Here is a 21,024-nt window from a genome sequence, read left to right on the forward strand (position 1 = left end):
TGAGATTACAATTCTGTGGGTAGTGGAACAGTTCTGAGCCATAAACTCTCTGACTTTCCTCCCATCAAGAGGTGGGGTCGAGGGAAGTTCCCTGTGGCCTGGTGGTTAGGATTCCAGGCTTTCACTGCCATGGCCCGTGTTCAGTCCCTGGTCAGGGAACTGAGATCCCACAAGTCATGCAATGAGGAAAAAAAAAGAAAAGGAGGGGGTCTTGTTTCCTTCCCTTAATCAGAACTGGCTGTGACCACTTCAACAAATAGTGTGGTGGAAGTGATGCTAGGTGACTTCCAAAGACAGGCCATTAAAGGTCATGCAGTTTTCACCTTGCTCAGTGGAATACTTGTTTCTGGAGTTTGGAGCTTCCAGATAAGAAGTCCAGTTACCCTGTTTCAATCATGCTGGTAAGGACACCCATAGGCACTGTGGTAGAGCCTGTCCTTCAGCCAGCCCAGCCCAGGCCACAGTCATGAGAGTAAAGGAGCCACCATGGGGACTTTCCTGGCAGTCCAGTCGTTAAGACTGAGCTTCCAGTTCAAGGAGCGTGGGTTCCACCTCTGGTCAGGGAATCAAGATCCCACGTGTTTTGCAGTGAGACAAAAAAATTTTTTGACAGCTCCAGTCCCAGCTGTTCTAACCCCAGTCATTAGAGTCATCCCCAGCTGTTCAGGTCATCCAAGCTGAGACTCAGCCATCATGAAACGGAGTGTAATATATGCCTTTTCCAAATTACTGACCCACAGAATCAATGAACATTTTTTTAAAATGTTTTATACTTCTAAATATTGGACTGGTTTGTCACAGAGTGGTTGATAAATGAAATAAAAGCTAGTGACCATAGCAGCACATAATTATGTATTAATATGCTCAACATGAAGAAGACAATGCCTACAACCATTACAAGGCATAAACTAATCACTGAGTGCTAAATTAATGAATACTTATTTCATTGCATGTACTAAATAATTTTCTCTTTATGTTCCAACACATAACTGATATGTATAATTTTAACTATCAAGAATATCCAAGCAAAAACAAAAAAAAAGTCATTCCTTCATCCCCTTTGGATTCTGATGATGATGCAATGGGAGAACATTGAAAGGAACTAAACTGTAAAGGAAATTCTACCAGAGAAGATAGAAGAGCTACCTACTCAGGGATAAATACGCAAGACTGGTATAAACCTTTAAGAATATTGTCAGAATGGCTGAGATTGTGAAGCATGCTACAGACAACAAAAAGGGCTTTGAAAGCTTTATCTGGAATAAGAAGAAGGAAGAGATAGGCCCATTGCCTAGGGTAGATGGTGTAATATTAACAGATGACCAAGAGAAAGCAGAACCTCTCGACTTTCATTCGGTATGCCTTCTATAAAGAATATGATGCTTAAGATTTTTAAATGGTTTAAGGTTGTGGTTCAGAGGAAACTGAAGCCCCCAAAGTAAAGGATAATGATAAGAGAACACTAATTAGATTAAAATGTTCAAGACTCCAGCTCGGCATGCAGGCATCCTCAGGGTGCTTAAAGATACTGGAGATAACGGTTTTGGAACTATTGTAGACAAACCTTGAGAAATTTTAGGAAATAAGAAAAGTACTGGAGATAGGCAAACACTTTCAAGAAGTTTTAAAAAGTGATTTTTAAAATTATTCACCAGTGACTTTGGTACTAATCTCCTGGACCAGGTTCTAGATTCTATATTCTTCAGACAATTTGTGAGCACCGAGTAGTGGGAACAGTGAGAACTTCTCATGTTAAACAAAGCTCATTTCCCTTTTTCATAGGGTTATGATAGGGTTACCACACTGTGAGACAGGGGGACCCTTTAGCAACTGAATTGCTCTCTACCTTGATTTCAAGGAAGAAGCACAGTGTTTCAGGACACCCCTGCAGATCATAGAAAGGAACCTGGGCACAAGTTCAGGAATCTGGTGAGTCTGTAGTAGATTGAATGCTAATCTAATCAAATGTTTATTTTGGTGATTTCAGAAAAAGGACCTATGAAAATTCACTCCTACATAAAAGCAATAAAGAACCCAGCAAAAATTGTCAGAATCAACTTTTTTAAAACTCTGTAAATGAACTGAAGGTTAACAGCAGCTTGAAGAATGCTGAGTTAAGAAAAAATGGCAGAATCTTGGTGGAAACAGTGAGCTCTGTGACATTTTATTTTGCTCGAGTCCTGCCCCCTATCCTCCAGCTCTGTTGCTGTCTTATAAAGTAACTCACATTTCCAGTGCAACCTGGCAGACACTGGAGGGAATAGAAAGGAGCTGGAGGTCTTGCCAAGTTTTTAATTTATTTTAATCAAAGTAACAGTTGAATTACAATATTGTTTACTGCTATACAGCAGAATGACTCCATTATATACATATTCTTTTTAATATTCTTTTCCATTATTATTTATCAAAGTTCTTTCCAAGTCGTATTTCCAAAGAATTGTCATCACTAGCATTGTCTTGTGGTTCCCTGGGAGACCCAACTTACAAGGCTATCTGTATTTGACCTCACTTGGAGCTTGCTCCGGAGAAGGCAATGGCACCCCACTCCAGTACTCTTGCCTGGAAAATCCCATGGACAGAAGAGCCTGGTAGGCTGCAGCCCATGGGGTCGCGAAGACTCAGACACGACTGAGCGACTTCACTTTGGCTTTTCACTTTCATGCACTGGAGGAGGAAATGGCAACCCACGCCAGTGTTCTTGCCTGGAGAATCCCAGGGACAGGGGAGCCTGATGGGCTGCCGTCTATGGGGTCGCACAGAGTTGGACACGACTGAAGTGACTTAGCAGCAGCAACAGGAGCTTGCTCAGTGTGAAAAATCCTCTTCTCAGGGGACATTTGTCAAAAACACTTAAAGGCAAGTGTTTTAACTTTGCAGCCACCTAAGGTAGTAGGTAGCTGTTAGGGCAAACAACAGACTAACCAAAAAGCTTTAGAGGAAATGCTAGGGGAGATCAAACCCTCTGAGATGATGGTGTGAGGAGTTCTTATATGCCCATTCCCCAGAATAACAAGCAAAATGGAGGAAAATTATTTTTTTAAAATGTAGTTTCTGGAAATTGTCCTAATGGCACATAGCCAATGAAGAAACATTTATTCAAGAAAATCTACTAAAAGTTGGTAAAACTAGGAAGAGTCTGCAGCATTTGGGCCTAACTAATTCCCTCAAACTACCGCACAATTGCACTCATCTCACACGCTAGCAAAGTAATGTTCAAAATTATCCAAGTCAGGCTTCAGCAGTATGTGAACCGTGAACTTCCAGATGTTCAAGGTAGATTTAGAAAATGCAGAGGAACCACAGATCAAATTGCCAGTATCCACTGGATTATCAAAAAAGTGGGAGAGTACCAGAAAAACATCTCCTTCTGCTTATTGACTATGCCAAAGCTTCTGACTGTGTGGATCACTACAAACTGTGGGAAATTCTTAAAGAGATGGGAATACCAGATCACCTGACCTGTCTCCTGAGAAATCTGTATGCAGGTCAAGAAGCAGCAGTTAGAACTGGACATGAAACAACAGACAGGTTCCAAATCAGGAAAGGAGTATGTCGAGGCTGTATACTGTCACCCTGCTTATTTAACTTACATGCAGAGTACACCATGAGAAACGCTGGCCTGGATGAAGCACAAACTGGAATCAAGATTGCCAGGAGATATATCAATAACCTCAGATATGCAGATGACACCACACTTATGGCAGAAAGTGGAGAACTAAAGAACCTCTTGATGAAAGTGAAAGAGGAGAGTGAAAAAATTGTCTTAAAACCCAATATTCAGAAAACTAAGCTCATGGCATCTGGTCCCATGCCTTCATGGCAAATAGATGGGGAAACAATGGAAACAGTGACAGACTATTTACGGGGGGGGGGGGTGCTCCAAAATCACTGCAGATGTGACTGCAGCCATTATATTAAAAGATGCTTGCTTCTTGGAAGGAAAGTTATAACCAACCTAGACAGCATATTAAAAAGCAGAGACATTACTTTGTCAACGAAGGTCCACCTAGTCAAAGCTATGGTTTTTCCAGTAGTCATGTATGGATGTGAGAGTTGGACTGTGAAGAAAGCTGAGCACCAAAGAATTGATGCTTCTGAACTGTGGTGTTGCAGAAGACTCTTGAGAGTCCCTTGGCAGCAAGGAGATCCAACCAGTCCACCCTAAAGGAAATCAGTCCTGAATATTCATTGGAAGGACTGATGCTGAAGCTGAAACTCCGATACTTTGACCCCCTGATGCGAAGAGATGACTCACTGGAAAAGACCCTGATGCTGGGAAAGACTGAAGGTGGGAGGAGCAGGGGACAACAGAGGATGAGATGGTTGGATGGCATCACTGACTCAATGGACATGAGTCTGAGTAAAGTCTGGGAGTTGGTGATGGACAGGAAAGCCTGGCATGCTGCAGTCCATGGGGTCACAAAGAGTCGAATGCGATTGAGCGACTGAAGTGAACTGAACTGAATTCCCTCCCTCCCACCTTCCCCCAGCTCACCTTAAGGAAATTCTGACCCAGGTTGGTGTGGCCAAAAAGACAGGGCTCCCTTTCCCCTCAGCTCCCTATCAAACCTTACAGTATCTCACCATGAGGGACAGGGTGCCAGCATTTGTTAACCCCTCTAGCTCCAAGCTGAAGAGGCTAAGTTTCTGGTGAGTGTGGCAGAGAAGTAGGGTGTTCCCTTTCCCCATGCAACCCCTACTCATAGGATGGAGGCTCTGTCCCTGGTGTGATGGTCCAAGGATGCCGGGGCCCCAATTGCCCTTATCCCAACTTGCCTGTAGAACAGAGATCCAGTACTGGGAGATACAAGCCAAGAAGACCAGAAGCTACAGCAGCTAGTACCCAAGGTAGTAGCTGAAAGACTTTGCCCAGGGAGAGACAGCCCATAGAAAAAAAGAGACTTGAGATTCTCGCCAAAGGAACTGACTTTATCTGAAACTTAGTACAGGAAAACTCAACTGTAAGAACACTATGAAACAAACAAAAAAACCTTCTTAAGAACCACAAGGCCACTTAATTCACAAGACAGAACCAGGGAAAGAGACAGCTAAAAAGAGCCCTCCTGGGGTCAGAACAGACCGCAAAGGCCAGTCTTAAAACCTATCCCTGCCCAAATTTAACAGAATCAGACTGCTGAGCAATATATGCCTTGAAGTGAAGTAAAAGTTGCTCAGTCGTGTCTGACTTTTTGCGACCGCATGGACTGTACAGCCCATGGAATTCTCCAGGCCAGAATACTGGAGTGGGTAGCCTTTCCCTTCTCCTGGGGATCTTCCCAACCCAGGGATCGAACCCAGGTCTCCCACGTTGCAGGTGGATTCATTATCAGCTGAGCCACCAGGGAAGCCCAATATGTACCCTCAGTTTCAGTTCAGTAGCTCAGCGTGTAATATATGCCCTGGGCATTGTCGAAAACAATAGAGCAATCAGCCAGTAATCAGTGGAGGCTAACTGGCAGTGTGTATTATCCAATGAATCAGACAGCTTACCAGAGAAATAAAGAACGTGACAAAGAGAACTTGCTATAACTCTTGTCATCCCAAGATGACAAGAGCTGAAACAGAAAGGCAGAGTCCAAAGTTGTGCCCTCCAAGGAGCAGGACCAAAGCTTTCACACTGAGGGAAAACTAACTAAAATAGCCAAGTCAAGTCACAAAACAAACAGGGAACAACAACAAAAACAACCCCTGGGAGGGGCGGGGAGAAGGCATCAGTATTCAGAATTGCTATAGTACCTAAAATGTCCAGTTTTCAACAAAAATTGTGAGACATGTAAGGAAAAAGTGTGACCTACACATAGGAAAAAAAGAAGAAAAAAAAAAAGAGCAGGCAACAGAACCTGCCCATGAGAGGGACTAAATGTCAGATTAAACAGGCTTCAAGGTAGCTATTATAAATATGTTCAAAGAAGTAAACAAAGTATGCTTAAATCAAGAAGGTATGATGATGTATCATTAAATAGAGACTATCAAAAAAGGGATGGAAAATTTTTTTAAATAACCAGTTGAAATTCTGGAGTTGAAATGTACATTAACCAAAAGGAAAAACTCATTATAAGGGCTCAAATGTTGATTTGAACCGGTAGAAAAACAGAATCAGCAACCTTGAAGATAAATGTATAGAGCTTATGGAATCGAAAGAACAGAGAGACAATGAAATGAAGAAAAGTAAACACAGCCTCAGAAAAATAGGGACACTTTTAAACACACCAACATATTTGTAATAGGGGTACCAGAGGGAAGGAGAAAGAGAGAGGAGAAAGAAAAAAACATCTGAAGAAAACTTAAAGACTTACCCAATTTGCTGGAAAATGTAAATCTACATCTCCATGAAACTCAACAAATCCTAAGTAGGATAAACACAAAGAGATCAACACCCAGACATACCACAGTTAAAGTGCTGAAAGATAAAGAGAAAATCTTGGAAACAACAAGGAAGAAAAAAATGGTTTATCACATGTAAGAGGGTTGCTGCTGCTGCTGCTAAGTCGCTTCAGTCATGTCCGACTCTGTGCAATCCCATAAATGGCAGCCCACTAGGCTCCTCTGTCCCTGGGATTCTCCAGGCAAGAATACTGGAGTAACTGAAAGCAAAGTCACTCAGTCGTGCCAGTATATACCCAAGAGACTAGAAGACAGACATTCACATAAAAACTTGCACACAAAAGTTCACAGCAGCGTTATGTATAATAATCTAAAGTGGGAACAGGACTTCCCTGGTGGTGCAGTGGATAGGAGTCCATCTGCCATGCCCGGGACACAGGTTCGATTCCTGGTCCAGGAGGATTCCACATGCCATGAAGCAACTAAGCCCACGTGCCACAACTACTGAGCCTGTGCTCCACAACCAGAGAAGCCACTGCAATGGGAAGCCCATGCGCTGCAACAGAGTAGCCCCTGTTCGCCACAACTAGAGAAAGCCCACGCGAAGCAACAAAGGCCCAGCACAGTCATAAATCAATAAATAGATATTTTTTAAATTAAAGAGGGAACAACTCAAATGTCCACCAACTGATGAATATATAACCAGTTATATAACTATCAGTTATAGTTATATAAATGTGGCATCCCCATGCAATGAAATATCATTAAGTCATAAAATAAGAATGAAGTCTGACATAGGCTAAAGCCTGGGTGACTCTTGAGAACATGCTAAGGAAAAGAAGCCAGCTGCATAAAGGCCACATAGTATATGGTTCTGTGCGTATGAAATGTTCAGAAGAGGCAAATCCATAGAAACAGACGGGATCAGTTGTTGCCAGGGGCTGTAGGGATGGGGAGACGGGCAGTGACACAACCTTGTAAACACACTGAAAATCACTGCATCATACACTTTAAAATGATGAATTTTATGGTATATGTTATATTTCAATTTAAAAGTTGAGAGTTAATATGCATAAGAATGTAATTTAATCTAAAAACATACTAGGCTTAAGAAGTCAAACATAAACACTACTTTGTGATTCCATTTATGTGAAATCTAGAAAAAGCCAAACTATAGTGACATAAAGTAGACAGAACATTGCCTGGAGGAAAGAATCACTAGAAGGGGGCTTTTTAGGTTGAAGAAATTGTTATATATCCCGACGAGGTGACTGTTATGTAATTGTATTCAATTACTAGACTCCATCAAGGCCATATATTTTAAGTTTTTAAAATATTTAATTAATTAATTTATTTATTTGGTTGCCCCCAGGTCTTAGTTGTAGCCTGTGGGATCTAGTTCCCTGAACAGGAATTGAACCTGGGCCCCCTGTATTGGGAACTCGGAATCTTAGCCACTAGACCACCAGGGAAGTCTCTGTATACTTAAAATGGGTGGACTTTATTGAATGTAATTATAATTAATTTTTATAATTATAATGTATTAATATATTGATTGTAATATTAATTTAAAAAATTTGATGTCAGATTAGGGAGTTACCTCTTATAATAAAAGACATCTAACATCCGTATTAGAGGAGTGAACGGCAACCCATTGCAGTATTACTGCCTGGAGAAGCCCGTGGACAGAGGAGCCTGGTGGGCTATGGTCCCTAGGGCCACAAAGACTCAGGCACAACTGAAGCAACTTAGCACAGATGCAACATCTATATACTTTTTTTCAGTTTAAAGCCTGCAGATTAAAAAATCTCCCAGACTTTACTATATCTCACTTTGTGAAGTAAACAGAATCCGTTTATGATCCCAAATTTGCATTTGATGAAAATAAAGTTTAGAAAAGTTATGCCACCCACCCAAGTTCACATATAAAAACATTTAAATCTCCACATGCCTACATAGTAAGCAGTATACCCTCTTTTGCACATGAGAAAACTGAGGAAGAAGTTAAGCAACTGATAATCGACAACAGGATTCACTCTCCAGGAGTTTGATTCCAGAACCTAAATTTTTGTTCTGCTTTTATTTTTTAATTAAAGGAAAGCAAAATGACACAGGTCTAGTAACATACATCTGCAGGCTGAATATGACCTTGGACCACCTGTTTTCAGCCTCCAGTGAAGAATCAGATAGACAAGGCTGTCCTAGGCCTGACACTTATCACATGTGTGATCGCAAGGGTCTCGCCCACGCTTTCCGCCCCAGCTTCCCAGGTGTGAAAAGATAATATTGATGTCACTGGTTTCACAAGGCTTGTGTCAAAATCAGAAAGGATCACCCAGCCTCCAAAATCTAGCACTTGGGAGGCACTCAGTTTTCCCCTTCAATTTAGCCCTTGCCTACCTAGACAGTGTATTAAAAAGCAGAGACATCACTTTGCTGACAAAGGTCTGTCTAGTCAAAGCTATGGTTTTTCCAGTAGTCATGTATGGATGTGAGAGTTGGACTATAAAGAAAGCTGAGCACCAAAAAATTGATGCTTTTGAACTGTGGTGTAGGAGAAAACTCTTGAGAGTCCCTTGGACTGCAAGGAGATCCAACCAGTCCATCCTAAAGGAAATCAGTCCTGAATATTCATTGGAAGGACTGATGCTGAAGCTGAAACTCCAATACTCTGCCACCTGATGAGCTGACTCATTGGAAAAGACCCTGATGCTGGGAAAGATTGAAGGCGGGAGGAAAAGGGGATGACAGAGGATGAGATGGTTGGATGGCATCACTGACTCAATGGACATGAGTTTGAGTAAACTCTGGGAGTTGGTGATGGACAGGGAGGCCTGGCATGCTAGTCCATGGGGTCGCAAAGAGTCGAACGTGACTGAGCGACTGAGCTGAACGGAACTGATGGTTTTCCCAGTAGTCACATATGGATGTGAGAGTTGGACTATAAAGAAGGCTGAGAACCGAAAACCTGATGCTTTTGAACTGTGGTGCTGGAGAATACTCTTGAGAGTCTCTTGGGCAGCAAGTTGATCAAACCAGTCAATCCAAAGGAAATCAGTCCTGAATATTCATTGGAAGGACTGACGCTGAAGCTGAAACTCCAATACTTTGGCCCCCTGATGCAAAGAACTGACTCATTGGAAGAGACACTGATGCTGGGCAAGATTGAGGACAGGAGGAGAAGGGGGAGACAGAGGATGAGATGGTTAGACAGCATCACCAACTCAATGGAAATGCATCTGAACAAACTCTGGGAGACAGTGGAGGACAGAGAAGCCTGGCATGCAAAGAGTTGGACACGACTTAGCGATGGAACAACAACAAGCAGCCTGGCCCTAAGGTACTCAGCATGTGTTGAAATAATATAACCAAAACTTCTGCAGTTAATAGGAGTATACCTCATTTCTCCGCAGTTCTGGAAAGTGAATTCACAGAGGCAGAAAGAGAAGGGAACTTGCAGCCCCCGCACTTCTAATTACAGTGTTCTATCACTTCACAAATGAATCTCTGACAAACTGCGATAAGTCTCATGAAAGAAAAAGGACACCAGGAGGGAGGCATATGAACGGTGTATATTTTAGATTAGAGGTTCGGGGAGAGGCTCTGTGTGGAAGAGAATAAAATATTGGACCAATACAAAGGAACCAATACTCCTTTGTACTCCCACTGGTCAGGCTACATATAGAAAATGGTGTTCTATTTTAGGTGCTGCCTTTTTAACAGGAACACAGTCTACCCTGAGCTCATACAGAAAAGCGCATCCCAGCTGACGAAGGGTGTGGAGGCCATTCCAGAATACTCAATTCTCTCTTTTAACAAATATTTATTGAATGCAAAACACCTCTTGGTACTGGAGAGGGTTGAAAAGTAAAGACACTAACATTCACAGATGTCAAGAAATTTTACCATCTAGCAGGAAGAGCAAGACGAGCCGATACATAAATATCATACACATTTGCTCTAAGACATAAGAGCTGCAGATGCAGCATGTATAGCAGGAGCATACCAGGAAACACTTCATAAAAGGGTGGTGTTTGAACTAATCCTGGAAATGGAAAGGAGTCCTCTTTTTTCTTTTTTTTTTTGGCTAGATTACCATCCACAGGGTCTCAAAGAGTCAGACACAACTGAAGTGACTTCATGAACACACGCAATTTCTAACACATGAAGAAGTGCTACAAGAAAATTAGTATGAGGTTTCTTGGATTTAAAAAAAGAGATTAGTACTTAAATCTTAATAAATTATTCACTGTGTTGTGATGCCTATTTCTAAACATGTCCTCCCTTCTCAGTTTGTGCTGCAGAGCTGAGTTAGTTGAAATGGGACTGTTCATTTGTGTTCTTGTTACTCTGGGCAAATTACCAGCTGGCCTCTCCTGTGACCTTCACATCACAAAGAGATGAGAGCTGGTTTAAGATTTAGTCTAGGGACTTTCCTGGCGGTCCAGTGGTTAACACTCTGTGCTTCCAATGCAGGTGGCACAGGTTTGATCCCTGGCTGGAGAACTAAGATCCCATGTGCCGCACTACCAAAAAATAAAATAAGACTTAGTCTGGCTAGATCCAGAGCTAGAGCAGCCATTAGAAAAACTTTAACAATGCGGTGAGCTGGAGGAAATGATTCTAAAGCTCCTTCCAACTCCATAGTTCAGTGAGCTGCTGCTTTTTTTTTTTTTTCCTGTTAAATGTTTATAGTATCTACTTCTAGAAGGACGGTCAGAGATAAAGTACATAATAGTGCCTGGCACAGGCTTCCCTGGTGGTCCAATGGCTAAGAATCCCCTTGCAATGCAGGGGACAGGAGTTCGATCCCTGGTCCTGGAAGATCCTACATGCTGTGGAGCAACTAAGCTTGTGTGCCACAAGTACTGGGCTCGCGTGCTCTAGAGCCTGTGCTCTGCAACCAGGACAAGCCACCGCAATGAGAAGCCCCTGTACCCCAAGTAGAGAAAAGCCCTCAGGTAGCAGCAGAGATCCAGCGCAGCCAAAAAAAATTAATTAAAAAACAAGTGCCTGGCACCCGGAACTTCCTGAGTCCAATGGGTAGGACTCAGCGCTTTCACTGCAGGAGCCCAGGTTTGATCCCTAGTCAGGGAACTAACATCTTGAAAGCTGCCGAGAACAGCCAGAAAATGGGGAAAAGTACAATACTGACGTCTCCAACTATTAAAAAGTGTCTAGCACAGAATAGTGGTTCAGTCTCTATTAGTTGAGTACGAAACTATGGAATAGACTGGGAAATCCCAATACAATCTCCAAGAAAGTACCAACCTCGGCCACTAGAGGGCAATCTCAGTCACACAGCTCGAAAGGACTCATACCACTGAGGTGGCAGGCACCCCTCCGGATACACCAGCCTTTCCCATGCCGGGAAACTCACTCCTACTCAGGAAACCTGGCTCCATGCTGAACTCCATGGTGTTTTCTCTGAGTCACTATATTCTCCTGTAGTTGCAAAATGATCTGGCAAAAGTCCCTGAAAGGCTTTTTGCTGCTTACTGAGTAACATCCAAACTCCTTGCCAGAATCGGAGGCCTTCCTCAATGTGGCCCCAACCTACCTCTCCAGCCTAAACTCCCCTTAACCCTTCATAGTGCAGACATACTGGACAATTCGTGCTCCTGCCTCCGCGCCATGGTTCACCCTGCTCCTTCTTCTTGAAGCCTTTGCTCTATCCTGACCTGAAACTCTGCTTCTTTTTAGCGATGCAATGCTACCTGCTCGGTTATCCCCTCCTCACTTCTGTAGAGCAGCAGTCCCCAACCTCTTTGGGACCAGGGACCAGTTCCATGGAAGACAGTTCTTCCATGAACCAAGGGTAGGGAATGGTTTCATGATAATTCTCATAAGGAATGTGCAACCTAGATTCCTTGCATGCATAGGTCATAGTAGGGTTCACGCTCCAATCAGAATCTAATGTTACCCCTGGTGTGACAGGAGGTGGAGCTCAGGCAGTAACATGAGCCATGGGGAGTCGCTGGAAATACAAATGAAGCTTTGCTCCTTGCTAGCCTGCCACTCACTCCTGCTGCGCAACCCGATTCCTAACAGTTGCGGGAGATCCCTAGAGTGATCTTGCCCACCCCTGAGCGTACCCTACATATTACACCCATCCATTCTGGATTACAGTGATTTCTGTTTGTGCATCTTCAGTGGAAGAGAAACTCCATAAGTAGAAAGGCCAGTGGGGTAATGTGCCCAGGATAACATGACAAGTGGCCTAAATGGGATTCTAATCCAGGCAACCTGATTCCAGAGAGCTCTTGCTCTTAACTACTAATTCACACTATCCAGTAATCTTTCATCAGCCCTAGTTCCTAGCTCAGAGCTTTGCACACAGTGCCAGTCAATAGCTTATCAAATGAATAACACCACCAACAAAAAAAACCATTGATCTAATTAGCACATCTTGAACCTTCATTGACTTGTGGGTTCCTGGGAACTAGCAACTCTCAGTGTTACTAATCTGAATTAGAATGCCTGACCATAGATCTAATTATGAGCAATTTCAGAATCATAATTTCTGTTCCATTTTGTCTCTTGATCTTTAATGCATACAAGGACATACTCCCAGCTTCCAAGGAAGACAAAAACAACGTGATTACTTCCTGAAGCCTAGGAGATGTGTTTTGTGAAGCTCCCAGCTCACATCTTCACTGTGAAGTGGAGATGGATTGGATGGTCTCTTCAGTTTAACAGTCTGGGAGACAGAATGCAATTAAAAAGAACTTCTGCCTGTGTGTCAGAAGATACATGTTAGTCTCAGCTCCTCAACTCTCAGATTTCCCATTCTGTAAAACTTTGATTCACCTATTCCAAAATTTTTGAGTGTCTACATTTGACTGTAGGGATGGGGGTGGGTGGGGGCTACAGCAATGAACAAGACAGACATGGCCCTCTGCTCATCCAGCTCAGAAAACCAGATGACACCTACACTGTGGGGTGGTTCTAATGAAGAAATTGAAGTGGACCAAATGCTGTGTAAACTATGAAGTCTAGCACAGGAGCAAAAGATGATGATCTCGGTTCCAATTTTTGTCAAATCCAAGGACAACAAAAATGTTAGCTATCCTGCTGTTTCTGAGTAAAGCCTGAGTGTATTTTTCACCAAACCCAGTCCACGCAGCCCTCACCTCTTCCCTACGCCTCCATGTAAAGGTAGGCTGGGATTATCTGTCCTCAGGATACAGGTACTGCCAGGTTGCTGAGGTCCGGTCCCTAGCCCACTTTGACAGGTCTCCATCCGAAAACCATTAGGCAGGGAGTCAAGATGCCTGGGCTTTCCAGCAATCAAGTTACCTTGCCCAGTCACCTTCAGTTTCCACATCTGTGAAAGAGGCCCCATGTGTGAGGAAGCCACCTGTCACGGCTACTATGAAATAAGCATCATATCACTCAGCATCGGGCCTGGCTCCAGGAGGTTCCACCTCGAGCCCCGGGCCACTCCTCGGGCTGAGTGGGCACAGCGGGGCCACGTGGCCCGGTCTGGGTCCCAGCTCCAGCACTCATTTGCTAGGTGGCTCTGGGTGAGGTCACCGGGCCGCCCTACCGGTCAGCATTCGGTGGCGGGGGTGGGGGGGGAGGGTCTGGACAGTCTCGAGACTGCCCTGGGGAGCTTCTACGTTGACTGGAGCAGACGAGGCCGACAGGTGCCAGGGACCACAGCCCCAGCAGCGGGAAAACGGCGCGCGCGCGGCGGGGAGAGTCACGTGACGCCGCGGGGGCGGACGGGGGCGGGGCCTGGCGCGCGCGGCTCCGCGGGTGAGAGGGCGGGCGGGAAGGGGCGGGGCCTCGGGCGGGGCCGCCGGGGGGAGGCGGGCGGGCGGGAGGGGAGGAGTGGAGATGGCGGCGGCGGCGGCGGCTCAGGGGGGCGGGGGCGGGGAGCCCCGGGGAACTGATGGGGTCGGCCCGGGGGTCCCGGGGGAGGTGGAGATAGTAAAGGGGCAGCCGTTCGACGTGGGCCCGCGCTACACGCAGCTGCAGTACATCGGCGAGGGCGCGTACGGCATGGTCAGGTGAGGGGCGTTCTGGGGGAGGGGGCGTCTCTGGGGAGGGGGCGGAGAGGGGTGCTGAGAGCTCTCTGGGCCTTGCGGACTCTGAGCATCCTGAAGAAGCTGGGGCTTCAGGAGGCTGGGGGAGCGTCCCAGGCGGAGGGCCTTTGAGTGCTTTCTGGGGGAGGGGGTCACTGCGTAAGGTCTCAGGAGAGGAGGTTTGGGAGCTTTGAACTGACTATTCAATAATGAAGGGTAGGGCATCTGAGTGTATGTGGGGGAGCTCTGGGGACCTTGGGGACCCCATAATCACGGGGTGAGGAGAAGAGAATTAGTCTTCTTGGGGAGGTGATATCCTTAGTGAAGAAGGAGAGAGGGTCCCTTCACTGGGGAGAGGATGTCTTGGATCACCCCCCAGTGAGGCTTGCCAAGGAGTTTGGGAAAAAAGAGCAAAGCTCAGGGCTGGGTGGGGTGGGGTGGGGCTTTGGGCCTGGGGCCAGGGACCCAGTGAGCCATGAGGGGTCCAGGAACACCTTCCTGCAACTTTTAGGAGGGGTCTGTGAGTTCTCCTATCTGCACTGGGTGCTCTGGGCCTTTGTTCAGCTGGACATAGCTCTGCTGCCCAGGAACCTCCCCCTGACACCCGCCCCGGCCCTGCCTCTCCCTTCTCTCCAGTCCCTCCTCCGACTCCCTCCTTCTCACTGTATTTGCCTCATTGTCCAGTCCTCCACATCTCCCACCCCCTGGACCCGTCTTGGCTTGAGAGAGCCCATCGTGGGAAGGGGAGGATGAGGGGTCAGGGCAGCTCGAATGGAAAGGGTTGAGGAGAGGGGAAGTCAGTGAGCGGTCAGTCTCTTCCTCTGTTTGTGAAGTCACCGAAGGGCTGGCTGGCTGGTCCCCAGCTTTCTCCCTGGAGATCCCAGGCCTTCACAGCAGGAAGGAACTAGCATTGTTTATGACTGGCCAGAGCCCTCTCCTGCTCCCTCCCCGCCCTGCCAAGGCCTGGGTGGGGCCACCGGGCCTGGACACCAACATCTCTCTGGCCCTCTCAGCTCAGCTTACGACCACGTGCGCAAGACTCGAGTGGCCATCAAGAAGATCAGCCCCTTTGAGCATCAGACCTACTGCCAGCGCACGTTGCGAGAGATTCAGATTCTGCTGCGCTTCCACCATGAGAATGTCATTGGCATCCGAGACATTCTGCGAGCACCCACCCTGGAAGCCATGAGGGATGTGTATCCTTCACCTGGGCCAGACGGCTGGCCAGGCCCAGCCTCAGAGCCGGGCTGGGAGAACAGGGGCTTGTTTTCTCTTCCCTTCTTCCCAACCTCCCTCCAAACAAACCCACTAAAGGAAACTTTCCAGCGGTCAAGAGGCCACAGTGTAAGAAGGCAGAGAGGCCTCAGATGAATCCTGGCCTGCTGCGGCCAGGCAGTGTGGCCTTGGGCAAGTCTGTTCTCTTGATCTTGGCTTCGTAGGGGGCTGGGCAAGATGAGCCCTGTGGAAGCTTTGTCCTCTGACATCGGCAATTCTGTGAGGAGATCCAGCCTCTGCCCACAGTCAGCTCTTCTGTTTAACTGATGGCAGTTCTTGTTTCTCTGGGTCCTCAGACTGGCAGGAAGGCAGGCGGGAAGAACACTGCCCTGTTTTGAGGGCCTACTGTGAGTCTGGTGCAGCTGAAGCCGAGTGCTTTGACATTTCCTATTCTAACTCCCAACTGCCCTAGGAGATGGGTCTCAGCAGCTCCATTTCAAAGATGAGGAAACTGAGGCTCAGAAAACTGAAATAAAATCAAGTGCTTCTGTGGCTGCCTCTTCCCCTCCCCCAGACAAGAACCTGTCCCCTCTCTGGGACTTCCTGCTCAGAGTCCCACCCCAGTCACCTGTGGACTCGTACCTTGCCCAGGGAGGAACAGACCTGCCTTTGTGGCCCCCCCGACCCACACACACACATTGCTTTCCTAGTTTGTGGGTCCACTTCCTGCCTGGCTCTGTTAGGAGCTTTTACACCCATCACCTCTCCCCTACCCCACCCACCCCCACCATCCCAGTCCTTCCCCCAAGAGTGGTGATCTGTACTGCACTGTTTGCAGCCCCCACCACAAACTGTGGGCAGGAAACTTCCACACTCACCCTCAGCTTGTCGTGTGACCTTAACCAAGTCACTGCAGCATGCCGGGCCTCTTCATCTTTAAAATAGCAGGGTTGGTCCAGGTGTTCTCGGAAGGCCCTTTTGAGGCTGACTCTGAAAGACAGCCATAACTGAGTCTTCCAGAAACAACCCACATGACGTTTATTTGTTTGCTTATGTTTAATTCTTTTTTTATCTTAGAGTATAAAAGGACATTTACTCCTCTGTCTTCGGGTGTAGGGCCAAGCCCCCGGAGTAGGAGCGTGCCGCTGGGAAGTTTCTCCTCATTCGTCTTGCACAAACCATCCCCATAAGGCAGGCATTTATTTTTAAGCAAACATTTATTGCCTGCCAGATGGTGTTCATACATAATCTCATTTAACCTTCTCAACAGCCATGTGGCTCAGTCTTTTATAACAGCAATACTAGTTCACATTTGCCGAACATTTACAACGTGCCAGGCACCAAGCTGGCTGCACTGCCTGGGTCATCTCTCAACTAATCTTTACCACCACTCTCTAAAAAGGATTTTTTTTCCCCTTTACAGATGAGGAAGAGAGGCGCAGACAGGGCTTGAGTTCCTAAAGTGAATGAATGACCAGTGCAGGAATGATTGACAGTGGCAGGTGAACTCCAGAGTTACTGCTCTTAGCTGGGACGTTCTCCTGCTTCCCAGTTTATTATCCCCATTTTCTCAATAGGGAGACTGAGGCTACAGAACTGCGACGCTTTGCTCAGGGTCACCAGCTGAGATCCAGCAGAGGCCTTGAGTTCACCTGCTAAGTGTGGGCCTTGCCCAGCTCATGATATGAGCTGGCAGATCTGTTGAGTCCCAGGGGCATCAGCTGGAGGGATGTGAAACCTGGTCAGCAGAGTCTGTTCTTCTTAACCAACTGCCTCCCACTGCCCCCACCTGGGGGGCCTCTGGCACCCACCTCAGCTACATCGTGCAGGATCTGATGGAGACAGACCTGTACAAATTGCTCAAAAGCCAGCAGCTGAGCAACGACCATGTATGCTACTTCCTGTACCAGATCCTGCGGGGCCTGAAGTATATCCACTCCGCCAACGTGCTCCACCGGGATTTAAAGCCCTCCAACCTGCTCATCAACACCACCTGCGACCTTAAGGTCTGAGGGTTGCGTGCCTGTCTCCTTCTGCCCCTGGGGTCTCAGGCTTCAGGGTGACCAGTAGTCCCCTTCCTGCCATGGGTAGGAGAGACATGGGTGATAGGATTGGTTGGGCCCAGGAGGCCTTGAGCACTGAGCTCAGCAGCCTGGTTTGCATTCTAGATCTGTGATTTCGGTCTTGCCCGGATTGCTGATCCCGAGCATGACCACACTGGCTTCTTGACGGAATACGTGGCCACCCGCTGGTACCGGGCCCCAGAGATCATGCTTAACTCCAAGGTAGGGGGCCCACCCACCCGTGAAGGGAAGAGACCGGATCCCAGAAAGCCCTGGAGCCACCTCTGAGTCCAGCACTGACCCTCATGATGCAGGAAGTGTCCCTTCTGGGCCTTGTCACATTATTCTGGTCCTTGGGCTATGGAAAGAAACTGAGGATTCACTCCCCAGGCTTCTTCGCTCTGCCTCCCTGGCTGGTGTTGACCCTAGGGTCAGGGGTGCCGGCTTGGCCCAGGAGTCCACCACTTTTCTCCTCCTCCCCAGGGCTACACCAAGTCCATCGACATCTGGTCTGTGGGCTGCATTCTGGCTGAGATGCTCTCCAACCGGCCCATCTTCCCCGGCAAGCACTACCTGGACCAGCTCAACCACATTCTGGGTAGGGGGTATTGGCCAGCTGAGTGGGAGGGAAACTTGCTTACTGGAGGTGAGATTTCTTTAGGGTCAAAGTTCCCAGGTGGCTCAGAAGGTAAAGAGTGTGCCTGCAGTGCAGGAGACCCGGGACCCATCCCTGGGTCAGGAAGATCCTCTGGAGAAGGAAATAGCAACCCAAATGGTATTCTTGCCTGGAAAATCCCATGGACGGAGGAGCCTGGCAGGCTATATATAGTCCATGGGATCGCAAAGAGTTGGACACAACTGAGCGACTTCACTTCAGGGTCAGTGTGTCCGCAGGAGTCAGGTCAGGGGGACCACCATGTGTGGTCCAGGAGCCCCTACAGCATTCACAGTGTTTAACTGAGTTACAGATACTGTCCCCATTTGATAGATGGGAAAAGCAAGGCTCCATACACCCCACACTTAGGAAGTGCTCGGGCCAGGATTTAAACCTGGGGCTGCCCGATCCAGACCCCCGGCTCTTCACCCCCATAGTATTGGCTGGGAGATAATGGTTGGCCTGGAGCAGGTTGGCGGAGGGCTCTTATTCTTGGCTCCTTCTGTTCCCAGAAGGGAGAGATTGCTCACCAAGTCACCTGCCCTACCCACAGGTATTCTGGGCTCCCCATCCCAGGAGGACCTGAACTGTATCATCAACATGAAAGCCCGAAACTACCTGCAGTCTCTGCCCTCCAAGACCAAGGTGGCCTGGGCCAAGCTTTTTCCTAAGTCAGACCCCAAAGGTGAGAGAGACTTGGGAACTTGTATAATAAAAACTGGGTGTAGAGGAAGGTACAAGAGCCCAGCGGTTTTCTGGGACACAGAGGCCTCTGGACCAACAAGCCTCTGAACACAGAGAAGCCAAGTAGTGCTTCTGAGAGCTTCTCTGACCTTCCCTTTGACCTCTGACCCCTGCACTTCCTAGCTCTTGACCTGCTGGACCGGATGTTGACCTTTAACCCCAACAAACGGATCACAGTGGAAGAAGCGCTGGCTCACCCCTACCTGGAGCAGTACTATGACCCAACGGATGAGGTGGGCCAGCCACTAGTGGCAGGGCTGACAGGTGGACGGGGGTCTTCCCTCGGTCCCTGCCCTGAGCCACCCCACTTCTTTGCCACCCCAGCCAGTGGCCGAGGAACCTTTCACCTTCGACATGGAGCTGGATGATCTACCCAAGGAACGACTGAAGGAGCTCATCTTCCAGGAGACAGCCCGCTTCCAGCCTGGGGTGCTGGAGGCCTCCTAACCTGGCTGGCTGCCTCTGCTCCTGGGGCCTGGTGAGTGCCTCCCCCACCCCTGCACAGATTCACCCTGCGACGAGAATGCCCAGCATGCCTCCATACGGTCACAAGCCTGCTCACATCCACGAGCCACGGGTTTGGTGGCAACAGAAGGGCTACAGCCTGCCTTGGCCACAGACCTGTGGTCCCCAGCCCCGTATGTCTCCCCCATGTCAACATCTTGCAGACTCCAGCCCCAGGTCACGAAGGGCCCCCCTCATCCACCTGAGGAAACGGAGCCAGGGTTTGGCTCCCCCAGGGCAGGCAGAGAGGCAGGGGGAGCAGTAATTGCTTTGGGAGGAGCCAGCAGCACCCAGCCTGAGCCACATGCCAGGCTTTTTCTCACCTGGTGTCCAGGTCAGCAGTTCACACACCTGCGGGAACCTGGCTGGGGCTACACCCACACTGCTGTGCGGCCCTCCTCTCATTTCCTGTCTGTCTTTGGCCAGCTGTAGCCTGATAACAGTAAGGCAGACACACCCGGGTTCAAAGCCCGGCTCTGCTACTTCATAAGGGCTGTGTGATATTGTGCAAGACACCTCACCTTGCCGCGCCTCAGTCTCCTGGAGACAGCCTGATAATGAAATTCCTGCAAGACGTTTGCTTGTATCAGTTCACTTAGTCCCAATAGCAGTACCTTGAAATGGGTATTAATATTACCCGCACTGACAGATAAGGAAAGCCAGCTGCATGCCACCCAGCCGCAAGGTGATAGGAGGGAAGTGAGGGTGGGGCTCAGGCAGGTCAGCCACCGGGCTAATGGTTCCTTTCCTGCCTACCTTTTTGTCTAGGCCCTGCCTCCTGCCTGCCCCTCCCCTGCTGGACTGTTAGAAAATGGACCGTGTACCCAGCCCAGACCCCCCCGACAGCCCAGGTCGGGGTGGAGGGCGGGCCTGGCCACCTCCCTTCGCTTCGCTCAGGCGTCCTGCCTCAGGCAGGCCAACACGCCCTTCCTTTCCTCCTCCTGCCCACCTCCCCACCCCCCGCCCAGGACCTGAGGGGCTCAGGTGGCCCCAAAGCAAATTCCCCTCTGCTGCTCTGCCTCTGTCTGCCCAGCTCTCCCAGTCTCTGATAGTTCTGGAATCCAAGGGCTCTGGTTGCCCCGGACCGACTGAGGGGCGGTGGGGGAGGGGCGAGGAGGACGTGAGCTGGGACTCAGGGTCAGCCCTGCCCCTCACCTCGTTAAAACCCCACCCTGTTTTCCCTGAAGGAACATTCCTAAGGCTCAAGGGCTAGTATCCCTGAGGAGCGGGGGCCCAGGTCTCAACCCCTCCCCTACAAAGCTGCCACATCTAACATCCCTGCTGCTTCCGTGTGTGGGTGAACAGAAGTGGAGGTGGGGGCCTGTGGAGCGCCCAGGGCCCCCGCCCACCCCTGTGCCTGTATCTAATATATAAATATAGAGATGTGTCTATGGATGGCCCTGGCTCTCTCTCTGTTCGCCGACGCCCTGACCCTCACCCTTGCTGCCCTGAGTGCTGACTCTCCAGCCCGATGCTTTACCCGGCATGG

The 21,024-nt window shown here is 48.3% G+C and overlaps 1 protein-coding gene across 1 annotated transcript; it reads left to right on the forward strand.

Annotated features, from left to right (window-relative positions):
* Positions 1-14,127: 14,127 nt before the first annotated feature.
* On the forward strand, positions 14,128-20,930 carry MAPK3 (mitogen-activated protein kinase 3). Its single transcript, XM_069569986.1, has 9 exons — positions 14,128-14,339; positions 15,368-15,550; positions 17,386-17,575; positions 17,738-17,854; positions 18,116-18,230; positions 18,841-18,972; positions 19,155-19,264; positions 19,356-19,509; positions 20,304-20,930. The coding sequence occupies exons 1-8, from the start codon at positions 14,167-14,169 to the stop codon at positions 19,476-19,478; spliced, it is 1,143 nt and encodes a 380-aa protein (XP_069426087.1). The 5' UTR covers positions 14,128-14,166; the 3' UTR covers positions 19,479-19,509; positions 20,304-20,930.
* Positions 20,931-21,024: the final 94 nt, after the last annotated feature.

This window comes from Ovis canadensis, chromosome 24, assembly GCF_042477335.2.
Source record: "Ovis canadensis isolate MfBH-ARS-UI-01 breed Bighorn chromosome 24, ARS-UI_OviCan_v2, whole genome shotgun sequence".
NCBI classification, from domain to species: domain Eukaryota; kingdom Metazoa; phylum Chordata; class Mammalia; order Artiodactyla; family Bovidae; genus Ovis; species Ovis canadensis.